Source organism: Meleagris gallopavo, chromosome 3, assembly GCF_905368555.1.
Source record: "Meleagris gallopavo chromosome 3, MGAL_WU_HG_1.1, whole genome shotgun sequence".
Taxonomy (NCBI): domain Eukaryota; kingdom Metazoa; phylum Chordata; class Aves; order Galliformes; family Phasianidae; genus Meleagris; species Meleagris gallopavo.
The window spans coordinates 93164712-93176974 of NC_139406.1; the positions used below are offsets into that span (position 1 = coordinate 93164712).

Below are 12263 nucleotides of genomic sequence, written 5' to 3' on the forward strand. Positions count from 1 at the left end.
AAATGAAGGTGAGGGAGGTAAAAATGGCTGAGACATGGAGGAAAATCAGAAACACACCACCAGTGAGAATGAAGAAAGAATGATCCAAGAGCTTCAAGGAGGGCAGTAGTCCAAAGGCTCTTGGATATGATGTGGGCACTTTGTAGTTTGAAATTCATGCTGTGAAAACTCAAAACCAGGAGTTGGACTCAATGATACTCAAGGCTCCCTTCCAACTCAGGATATTCTATAATTTTAGGAAAATCAATGCCTAGCCCTTGATTTACATGAAAAAGCCTAGACAGAGCTTGTAACCTCTAAAACCACCCCTGACTCCCTTGTATATCCCACATGAAGTGGAAACAGGGCAAAATGTCCCACGATTTGCCTCATACATGTAAAAAGCATATCCATATATAAGACTTGATGTTTCTACCATCTGAGTCCAAAACAGTTGCATGCAGGACAGATAAACTTACATGGTTATTTCCCCTAAGAGCAAAAGAAAATGAGGTTTTCCAGATGCGATAATGTGACGCCTTCTCATCATTCTCCTGTTGTAGGTGGATCAGCTCTTAAGAAGAAACAATGTGCAGATCCCTAAATATCCAGCTTTCTTGATTGCAGGTGAATAATGTTTGAGGTTTGATTCTACTAATAAGAGCCCAAGTGAGTTTTATATTCAGTGCAGAATGAGGGAGGCTCAGAAAACCTATTCTTCCTTTGGTAGTCCTTAAAGATTTGATCCAAATGGAAGAAAAAAGGGAGATGTCCCTGACCAGCTGAACAATGGAAGTCATTCCCTTCATGGTTTGATGAATTCATGGTTGAACTGGACGATCTTAGGTGGTCTCTTCCAACCTTAATGATAATGATTCTATGATTCTATTTCCTCCCTATCCTTTGACCAGCTAATCTGTTTCATTCATTTGCAGTTTTAATGAACATCACCTCCAGGTGGCTCCTGTGCAGCCCTATGCCATGGTGAGAGGTCCATGAATTGCATCACCCTTTCCCTCTGTCCAGGTATGGTCACATATGCATGTTTGAAATCCTGCTCTTCCCTACCCACTGCTGCAAGCTCTCTCTGAATGAAAGGGGATTGGAAATTGGAAGCAGCTGTGATAGGATCATAAAAGAAATAAGATGGAGGTACGGCCAACAAAGAGAAAATTTGGGAAGGCTCAAAGCTTAGCCTTCCCCATACCCCTCCCCATGCTCACGCTGAGCACAGAGGTTTTATATTAAGGTTTCTTGCACTTCAAATAGCCCCCCTGGTAGCTGGGCATGGAGGAGCTTCTCAGCTTGATTGGGTTTAATTCAGCATAACAGCATCACGGGGTTTGGAGATGAGTGCTTCGAGCCTGGAAATCTGCTCCTGCCGTGGCTGCTTCTCTCCAGGCATCAGCAGCAGGGCAATTTGAAAGAAAAATCATCTGAAATTGAAACCTGTTTAAAAAAAAACCCACAACTTAGTCTGTCTCAAACTGACAGCGTTGGGCAAATAATCCACATGTGAAGCAGCTGCATGAGGTCTCATAGGGTATTTGAAGGGCCTTCAAGAGATGAGCAAACCTTCTTTCACTCAAGGATGCAATGCTGAAGTCCCATAGGCACTAATTTCCCACCCAAAAGTGATCTGGAAACAGAGCCCCTGAATACAGTCAATGTCAATGCCAGCATATATGGATGGAAAGAGGAAGGCTGGGAGGAAGCTCTCCTGCTCTCAAAATCAGAGCACTTTCCTTTGCAACCCCCAGCACATCCCAAACCTCTCCCAAATACAATCATGACTGGTTTGGAAAAGATGAGATGAAAGAGAGGTCTCAGTCTTTGGGATTTCCACAGCCAGAAGACATTCAACAACCCACGTTCCATCATAGAACCAAAGAAGGGTGAAGGGATACCGCAAAATACCAACAAACATCTGATCTCTGAAAAAAAAATTGCTCTCCATCACAAACTGAGCAAAGGATAATTAAGAAATAAGTCCTAAAGACATGTAACTGGTAGCTGATTCCAAAAGTGAGGCTTTTCCTAAAGATTAAGAATGTGTTAAATTGAATGCATCGGATACGTGAAATGAAAAAGCTTTACAGTGGGAACCTGTTAAACTTCCACCAGAAAAGGAGAAAAGAACCAATGTGATGCATCACAAGACGAGAAAAACGAGAACAAATTGTTGGCAAAGAAAAAGTCCCTGAATTGGAGTTTTCTGTAGAAAAACAAGCAGCTGTCACTGCTGTCACTGTGGCCTTTCCAACCTTAATAATTGATTCTATGATTCTACGCTCGGGGACAGCTGGGCAGTCCCAGCACGGCTCAGTGATGAGCATCCCTTGGCAGAGCCCCGCTTCCCCCTGATTTATCCCTTTACAATTTCCCTGTGTGTTTTCACTGTTGTTTAATCTCACAGTGCCTCACTGCTTAACAGTTCCCATGGGGGAACAATCTACCCACAGGCTTCCAAGCAGCTGATGGAAACAATATGAAGATAGGTATTTAATGTAGCACGTTCGCTAATGTACACCATGGGGGAAAAGCTTATTTAATACCAAACAATTTTACAGATGCAGCAGTTAGAGGGGGCCAGGCTGATTCGCTTGCCTTTGCTGTGACACTCTGCTAGGAAACACTGGTGCTGCACCAAAACCTGTCTGAGCCCCATTCTTCCAAACACAATTTATTCCCCAATAAAACGAAGTTTGCATCTGCAAAGCAAATTGCAAGTTACCTGCTCTACAGGGACATCTCCAGTCCTAAGGCAAGAACTTGCTGTATGTAATCCTAGGTGCATGCTCAAAGCCATGCAATTAAATATTAAATTACCAAAAATTAAATATTAAAGCAGCAATGCATAGTCTGATTTTTGGGTGGTTCTGTGTAGAGCCAGGAGTTGGACTTGGTGATGGATTGATGCTTGGACTAAGATGGTCTTAGTGGTCTTTCCAATCTTAATGAATCTATGATCTTTATGGGTCCCTTCCAAGTTGGAATATTCAATGATTCTATGATTCTATGTATGTCAACACCCTTAGTACTGTGTATTATGTTGGAAGCCACATTTGGGCACAGCCAGGAAAGTAGCTTGGCAGAGAAACCACCTCTTGGATCACCTTGCACCCATCAGACTAAGCACAACTCATCCAATGTTCAATTACATCCAATCCCATGGCAGCCTTTCAACGGATAGCTCTCCAGTGTGGCTGCCTATGGGGACAGGAGGATTCTGCAGGTTTCACCACCATGGACACGTCCCTTTGCTTGTCCCTTGTCCCTGGGGACATGCTATAATGCCTTGCACCCACTAGTGTCATCCCATTCTCCTCCATGAACTCATGCCCCAAACACAGGCAAAAGAAACCCAATGGAAGGAGAGATGGGGGAACAGAGGAGTCTTTGCCCTAGAGCAACTAGTTAAAACAGGACAACTCATTTTAACAGCTAATACAGAAAGAGAACAAACTCTAAAAAAAAGTATTGTCAACGGAAAACCCTGAGGAACACCTTCAAGTGACCTCATTTCTCCTTCCCCCCCTCTTCATTTCCCTTTTGGTGTTCCCCTGGCCAGGGGGTGATCAGCTTCACCCAACAGGACATTTTGTGGGGCTGGAGAAGGTGAGAGAGCTCAGGGCAATGCAGCAGTCAGACATCCATGGGTGGCATCACTCTAAGCAGATTCCTCATAGCATCCCAACACACAACCCAGGAATGAGTGAGGATGCTGAAAATTGAAATTCTAACTTTGCTATGAACTCCCTTCTGAAAATAATTGAGTATAACACTCACTTAATGAAGGATGCAGCCACGTGCTCCTACAGGAGCTGTCCTCTGTCCCCAAGGGCGAGGGATCTGTTTACAGTCTATGTCCCTAAAACAAGGATTTGGAAATTCAAAACTGAAGCTTTCTCACTTACTCTGGAGGTGTTCAAGACCAGGTTGGATAGAGCTCTGGGCAAGCTGACCCAGTGTCTGATTTAGAATCACAGAACCATAGAATACTCCAAGTTGGAAGGGACTTATAAAGATCACTGAGTCCAACTCAACGGTTGGCAACCCTGCCCACAGCAGAGAGATTGGAGCTATATGATCTTCTGTGGTCTCATGCAACCCAAACCGTTCCGTGATTTTATGATTCTGATGAAGGTAGATTGGGTCAGGTCCACAGAACAAGACTGGCACCATTTGTATGAAAAATGTACACAGTCGGAGTCAGAACCCAAGGGATTGTCAAAGCCCAATCATGTTGACCTGAGCATCCTGCAAAAAATTCTAGAAAACACTCAAGATGTGACACTGCCAATGACATGCCATCAACTGTGAATAATTTATGGTATTTTTTATGAAGGTCTGATAAAGAACAGCACAGGGAGAAAAACACAGCAGGGAGAAGAACCCAACGCAATGCGCTGCCAAACCCAAGCAGACCTCAACTCATAATTCCCAGATGTCCTTCCCTTGGAGTTTATCCTCAGAGGATGCTCTACTGAGTGCTCAGGCTGCGGGCAGATAGCTCTCAACACTTCTCGGACAACAGCAAGGCAGAACAAGAGGAGATTTACTCCCGGCCTAAATTATTCAAAAGAAAAGGGACTGCGCATCTTTAACAAGGCATCGTTTTATGAAGCAAGGTTAACATTTTTACTTGATTCAGTAGAATATTAGAAATTCTCCGGGGTCCATTTGAGGACTTTCTACTTTGAGCAAAAGAACGGACTCAGCACTTTTGATATTATTTAGAGAATAAAATTAACCCTTAATGGCCCAAGCTGCTATTTCTCCTCCCCAGTTAAATATGGCCCGCTCAGCAATTTCTCCCCATATATAATTACAGGCTGCTATCCATCATCTGTAGGAGAATGCTTTTCTGACACTCCAAAAGTGACGCAGTAAGCACTTTTACTAATAGAATAAATATTCTAAATATCTCTTTTATATTTTCATTTAAATTGGAATACTTTAAAATAATTGTAGGGACGCTGCCTGTGCAGCTAGTGCTGCAGGACAGCTATGTTTTTCTTTAGAAGAGATGTTTATCCTACATGCAGACCCCTCCACACACCGACGCAAAAAAGTAATTAGCCAAAGACTAATTTATTAGGATTTCCCTCCATTCTTGCTGATGTTCTGAGTTTCTTACAATCCTTATTTTTGGCTTTTCTTCCTCCTGTTTGCTTTTTTTTGCCCTATAGCCACTTCTTCTGTCTGGAAGGGACGGGTTTGCCTTGATGAAGGCACTTGGTTGTGTTTTGGTGAAGGGACAACTCAAGAAACATGTAGATGTAGCAGTGACGGATATGGTTTAGTGGGAAATACTGGTGGTAGGTAGACAGCGGACTCATGATTTCATAACTGGATATGGAGGCGATAGGCTGACAGTTGGACGTGATGATCTCAGAGGCCTTTTCCAACCTTAATGATTCTGTGATTCTATATGGAGGCTTTACATGACGTCCTCCAAGCACCTACAGCTTTTCCCATATTCATCCACCCAAACATGTCATGGCTTCACCATCTTTCCCTTTGTGCAAAGCTCCATTTTGGGCATCTCCTGAGAGCCAGCCTTCAAGCATCATTGCTTTCCCTTGGCTTTTCAACTCTCATCTGCTCCCAGAAATGTTGCTGAGATCTTCCAGTGTCTCCATCAAGAACAGCTCCTGGGATGGAGAGAAGGAGAGCCCAGATCCAAGCATCCCACCCATATCCCAACAATTTCAGTGAACAGCAGTTCAAAACACATGGGATTCAGAAAGCTGTAGGAGCAGCCACTCTGCAAAACAGTGCTTAGGCAGCCACTTCTTCATGCATAACTATTAAATGCAATAAAATAATATTGCTCTATAGGCCCGCTGGGGCGTTTTTGGGATGGTGCCCTGCGATCTGGCAGACTTTACGTAAACAAAATTATTGTTTCATTAGTGGCTCAGTTTTTTTTTTCTTCTTCTTCTTTTTTTTTTTTTTTCTGTTGAAGAGCTGAATTAAAGCAGTGTTTGCAAAACTCCAGAAGTGTCTGAAGTGTTTTGGATGTGGTACCCAACAGCTCCAGCTTGGGGAGTTGCTTGCTGTGTCTTGTCCCATTGACTCATGGAAGAGGCTGAACCAACTCAAGATATTATTTTCATGTTTTCTTCCATGTAAAGCAAACGCATTCTCGAGGTTAAAAGCCTATGTCCCAGAGGGAAGAGAATGGCTGTTATCCTCCAGCTTTATCAGTGCTGTGTTCATATGGTGCAGGAAGGTTCAGACTTGACATCAGGAAAAACTTTTCTCCAAAAGAGTGGTCAGGCTGCCTAAGGAAATGGTAGATTCACCACCCCTGGAAGTGCTCAATAAATGTGGAGACGTGGCACTGAGGAACATGGTTTAGTGAGCAATATTGGTGGCAGGTGGATGTTTGGACTAGATGGACTTTTCTTTTCCAACTTTAATGATTCTATGATCTCCATAAATCTCAGAGTCTACTTCTGTTCGCTCATTCAGCCTGTTGGCAAATTTCCTGTCTGCCTCTTCCCAATTATGACACCTTACAAATCAACCATGGGGATGGGAGCCAGATTCCAGGCAATCCCCTTCCAGGAACACATCTGGAGGCTCAAATGATGTTGGCTACAACAGGAAGGGTGCTGCAGCTGCTGCTAAAACAGCCCCAGGAGCTCATGCTCAGTTTTAACCCACCACGAAGTCAGCATGACTGCAAATAAACATTAAGTTCTGCAAAAAACAGAGCTCAGACTGCTCTCCTTTTGCTTTTCATCTATTTAACTGAGCAGTGCCTGGGGCTGGTGCTATCTGCACAGGGATGCACAAGACCAGCACATGATCACGAGCTGCAACCTCTTTCATTTGTTTCCTTTTTCTTTTTTTTTTCCATGCCTGTAAGGAAACAAAGCCACTTTGCCCATAAACCTTTGGAAACGCATCCAGGTGTTCAGCAGCTTCCAGCTCTATGGCTCCCTTTGGTGCTATAGCTCGCATGAAAAACAGCTGGTGGCTCACCAGCACAGTGCCCTCTGCCTATTTTAGCAAAAAAAAACCCAAATCCATCACTGCAGGCAGAGAGAGAATGGTTGCCTTTTTTTTTTTTTTTTTTTACCTTTTCTCCCATAGGGCAATAGCCTTTGAGAAAATCCTGGCACACTTCTGCCTTCCTGGACACATAGACGTGGCTGTAGGGGCAGTTGCTGTTGTTGCAGATCCCCTTCAAGAAGTAGGAGCACACTGGCATCTGAAAGAGGAAAGGATGAGAAGCAGAGGTTGAGAAACCCCCATACTCATGGCTATTAGGAACCGTTCCAATGCCCAGAACTGAAATAAAACAGTGACACACGTAAAATAAATCTGTGCCTTTTGCCAAACACTGATGCCAGGGGTATTTTTAGTTCTTCTGTTAGGTTCTCACAGCACTGCTCCATGACATGACGTGGTCTTGCTGTCATAGCATCCTACAGGACGATTACTGGAAAGCACAAAACTGCCTTTACAAAACTCAGCATAGCAAAGAGATGGGGTTGTCAGTGGCATGGGGTGGATTTGTTTTCCTTGCAAAGCTCCCAAATAACCTTGGAGGAAAGGGAAGCAAACATCATTGCAAGAGATGACGCAGCAGCAGAAGCAGAGGGCTTGCCCCATCCAAAATACTGTTTCCCATCATGGTTTTCCTCTCTCTTATGTGGGTTTTCCAGCAGCATGAAGGTAATCCCACAACTTAACAAGGCGGAAAAGTGCATTATTTGTAGGGGGGGCTGTATCACATGCAAGCAATAGCCCAGCACTCCTAGAGCTACAGGAGGACTGGAGCTGGAGGAAGAATGCTTCAGGAGAGGGGGAGGAGGAGCTGAGCTGTCCCAGTACACTTGCTGCTCCCCAGTTTCAGCATTACTATGACAAACAGCAAGAGAGCGTTCACCCACCACCTCAAACTGCAAACTTCACCTTCTTCCAGCTGTTATAATTAAAAACAAATTACCAATCTGCAGCAATATGTCACCATCCTTAACTCAAAGTAACTTCCCAACCCTAGAAGCAGCTTTGCAATGTGATCGGTTTGTAACCTAAATGCTGTCCCATCCCCTCAATGCTGTCCCATCCCCTAAATGCAACATTTACTTACTGCTCAGTGCACTATTGATCCCTCTGCTCATCCCAGTGCTGCTGCTTCAAGCGTCCCCAAACCAATACTTACCCTTCTGCAATAAGCGTGCGCAGAAAAGTCCCTTTCCCTGAAGGGCACGTTTAGGGTTTTAACTAAATTGGCTCATTTGAGGCAAAGAGAAAGGGAGAAACAGAGGGAGGGGGGAGCAGAGGGGAAAGAAAACAAAGGGTGCTTTAAGAGAGAAGAGTTTATTTTTAATTGTCTTTTAACTGCAGACATTAACATAAAGGACAGGGCTCTAGGGCTATCTTTTTTGTTGGTGGTGGTGTGACCGTAAATGATTCCCTTAATGTAGTTTTTGATATAGAGCCCAAATTAGCTCTAATAAAAAGGGATAATAAAGCCAGCTCTTATACAAAAATAAACTCCTCCTAGCTGTCAAGCCTGAGCCATTATCAAGAGGAAGCAGCACTCTCATTTCAATTAACCTTGTTTGCACCCCACTACGTCCACACAAATAACAATAACATTAATTCAAGGCACTGGTGCGGTGCGTCCATATTAGACAGCTTTGACTATGTACACGCTTTGGAGCCAGCAGCTAATGAACCCGAAACTCAACGTGAATTTCCAAATTGCTCACAACAGAGTTTTGAAGCTCTATTAGGGAGAAAAATGCTGATTCTTTTCAAGTTCCTCAAGGGGAAAAGCTGTTGTAGCAGCAGCGGGCGGCTGCCGGAGTCCTAGCCTCTTGCTAACCTTCAGTCACAAACCCATTCATTCAGATTTATGGGTTCCTCTAAATCACAGCGACATGCTGGAGGCTCTGCCCCGTTGCACAGAAGAGGAATCAGCTCTGCCCAGCGTCCCCTATAGGGTGAAAACCCCATTAACTCCACTTTCCCCTATCCCCCAGGTAGGCTCCCTATAATTTTTCCACTGCTTGCAGAGGCAGATTTGCTTCTGAAGCTATCTCTCAGGCATAGTGACCATATGAATGAGTGCTTTGCCCTGGGGTATCCAGCAGAGAGCATCCTTGGAGCAGGACTGCAGCTGGAAACAGGATTTGGCTGTTTGGGATGTGGAAAAGGTATCTGCTTGCTCACAGCTGAATCAACAGCCTCTGTGTATAAAGGGGATTTCCCCCATTTTATAGTTCTGTGACTTTTCAATGGGGAAACTGATGCATGGGATGCTCCAGGTTGAGTGCAGCTGCTTTTGCTCCTAAACCAACAGCTTTAGCCCCAATAAAGTCCTGTTCCTTTTCCTGGACCATTCTGCTGACTTCCTACCAAAGTGGACTTGTGATGACAATCCCAGATGGCACCCTGAACGTCCAGGTGCTCCCCAAACCCTAACATGACACTGAGAACTAACGGTGCCATCAGCAGAACCTTGGACAGTGCTCTCGATCGACATCTCTTTGCCATTAAGCACCATAGTCATTATTAACTGCAAATAACAGATAAGAAATATTAAAATATATAATAGATATTAAAATAGATGATAGATAACAAATAATAAAATAGATAACAAGGGAAAACCCCAACTCAAATAGCTGAAAGTAAGCCACTCATTCATCCTGAACCCAACAATTCACCCAGCAAAACCTGCACATGGGGAAAACACTGCCTTCCTCTGCTGAACAACTTCACCTGTCTTCCTCCCCAGTTGATAAATGAGGGAATCACCACCTCTGCCTGTAATCACCCGGGTTAACAGGGAGTTACAGGAGCTCAATAGTGGAGTCGCCTCTTGCTTTGGGCAGCTGGCTCCCCGTGGCCATAAATCACTGTGAGCAGGCTCCAGTTCCTCAGAGGAGCTTGTTTCTCTTTTCCAGACGGTGCTGATGACAAGCACAGGGCAAGTGGAGACCTCTGAACCACTCCAGGGTGCCTAATCCTGCAAAAAATAATCCTCCTTCCTTACAGAGCATGATCTGCATGGCTACAAACACCTCCTCCAACCAGATTTGTTTTAGGGTTGAATTGGAGGCTGTCACCTGCTTGCTTCCTACGCTGTAACCACTCAGCCTGGGATTAGATGATGCTTCAGGACCTTGTGGGATTCATATGGATATTTCTAAGTCCCAAATTTCATGCATGTTTTTGCCCTGGGATCAAAATCTGCTGATACACCCAGAACCACTTAATGCACTGGTACAGATAGAAGCTGAGCACTCCATGGGTTCTGGGCCACTATGGGACTAACACCAGCTTTCATTGCCTGCTGAAATATCCAAGACTACTTAACTCATTGGTATAGATGAAAGCTGAGCATCCCATGAAGTCTGGCTTGGGATCAACGCCAGAATCCAATGTGTGCCGAAATACCCGGGACCCATGAACTCATTGGTATAGATGGAGGCTGAGTATTTTATGAGGTGTGGATTAGTATGGGATCAACATCAGGCTCCAAAACTTGCTAAAATATGCAGGAGCACTTAACTAACTGGTATGAATGGAAGATGATCATCCCATGCGGTACCAGTCCTCCAGCTCAGAGGTACTGGTAATGGGTTGAGTGCTGCCAGCAGTGCTTGTACATTAATTATTTCAATGTAAAGAAATTAGCAGCACCTTTTAAAGTCATCCTATCCCAATGTCTACTCCAAATTTCTGTCAATTATAGTGATTCTGGATATATCAACAGCCACACAAACAGCAAGACCCTTTGCAAACATTTCTTCTTTCTCGTTTCTTTATTTCTGAAGCCTGTCTTTACATTATAAGGAAAAAAACAACTTCAAACAGTCCTTCTTCCTTCTATCAGTCCTCATCTCCATTGCTCTTTGTCATGCCATGAGTCATGGAGTACATCTGTCCCCAGTCTATCTTCTCTATTTTATATACTCATGATTAAGTGACTCTGAAGAAAGAGACATGTAAAAAACATATGGTGCTTTGTGTCTCGCTCGGAGCGACTCTGCTCACCACCAGCATAACTTATGAGCTCCTTGGTGACAACGAACGTGCTGTATGCAGAGAGGAGAGGAAAAAGAGACGAGAAAACTACGAGGGAGGAAAAGGAGACAAGAAAATTGTATGTCCAAAGGCAATGATGCACCCTCCTTTTCCAGTGATGCTCAAATGGAAGAGAGTGAAGAAGGTGCTACAAGGGCAAATTCACAAATATTCCAAGCAAGATAAAAGCAATGATGAAATCAAAAGCCATTCTGCCCAATAGTTTCACTGCCTAGCTTTTACTGAGAGGTGAACGTATGCCCAAAAGCTCCTAGAGGCTGTGACATTGTCCTTGTCTACCCCTAGCGTGGGGTGATTTGGAATAAGGGTGATTCTGCACAGGTAACTAAGGATTAGATGCTGTAAACACTGCTCCCATGCACTTACTCTGTGATTACGGGAGTTTAAGTGCTCCTTAACCCAACACATGTCACTGATACTTCCAGTAGCCCCAGGTGTTCTGGTTTCCAATCCACTGCTTAACACATTAATCTACTGATTCACCACGCTGGTTTAAGCAGTACACTCTGCTCCCATTATAAGCCCTGACCCTGTAACGAGCCCAAGCAGCTTGGCAAGCAAACTACAAACGAACTCTATTTGAAGCACTCTATAACACAGGCTTCCCTACAGCCATCATAAACACCTCTGTAGGTCAGTTTGTTAATAAAGCTACAGCAAACTTGTTAGGAAGCCATACAGACCTTGTCCTTGGAAACTTTGTGGGAGAATGGACACTTCCCATCTGTCTTCTTGCACGTGCCACGGAGAAACCTACCAAGAGACCAGAGGGAGAGGGGTGGGTGTGAGAATAGGTTAAAAAAAAAAAGCCATTTTTCAACACCGAATCTCTTGTCTGACACATAAAACTGCTGTAATATGCCTTAAGTCACAGAATCATCGAATCACAGAATGGCTTGTGTTGGAAAAGTCCTTCATAGAACCATAAAATGGTTTGGGTGGAAGGATTCTTACAGATCATAGAATCATAGAATGACTTGGGTTGGAATGGATCTTACAGATTATAGAGTCATAGAATTGTTGGGCTGGAAGGGAACTCAAAGATCACAGAGGCATAAAATCGTAGGGTTGGAAGGGATCTTATAGCCTATCCAGTCCCAACCCCTGCCATGGGCTGGTTGCCACTCACAAGATCAGGTTGCCCCAAACCCATTCATCCTAGCCTTGAGTATCTCCAGGATGGGGAAATCACAGCTTCTCAGGGCAAT

The 12263-nt window shown here is 44.1% G+C and overlaps 1 protein-coding gene across 1 annotated transcript in view; it reads right to left on the reverse strand.

The window, feature by feature from the left end:
• The window catches only part of ZC3H3 (zinc finger CCCH-type containing 3), a 154340-nt gene that overhangs the window by 23313 nt on the left and 118764 nt on the right, over nucleotides 1–12263 (reverse strand). The window contains exons 8-9 of the mRNA XM_085221772.1: nucleotides 11739–11808; nucleotides 7073–7204 (exon numbers count right to left, since the gene is read on the reverse strand). Of these exons, the coding sequence (XP_085077898.1) occupies nucleotides 7073–7204; nucleotides 11739–11808 (202 nt within the window). The remainder of the gene's footprint in view (nucleotides 1–7072; nucleotides 7205–11738; nucleotides 11809–12263) is intronic.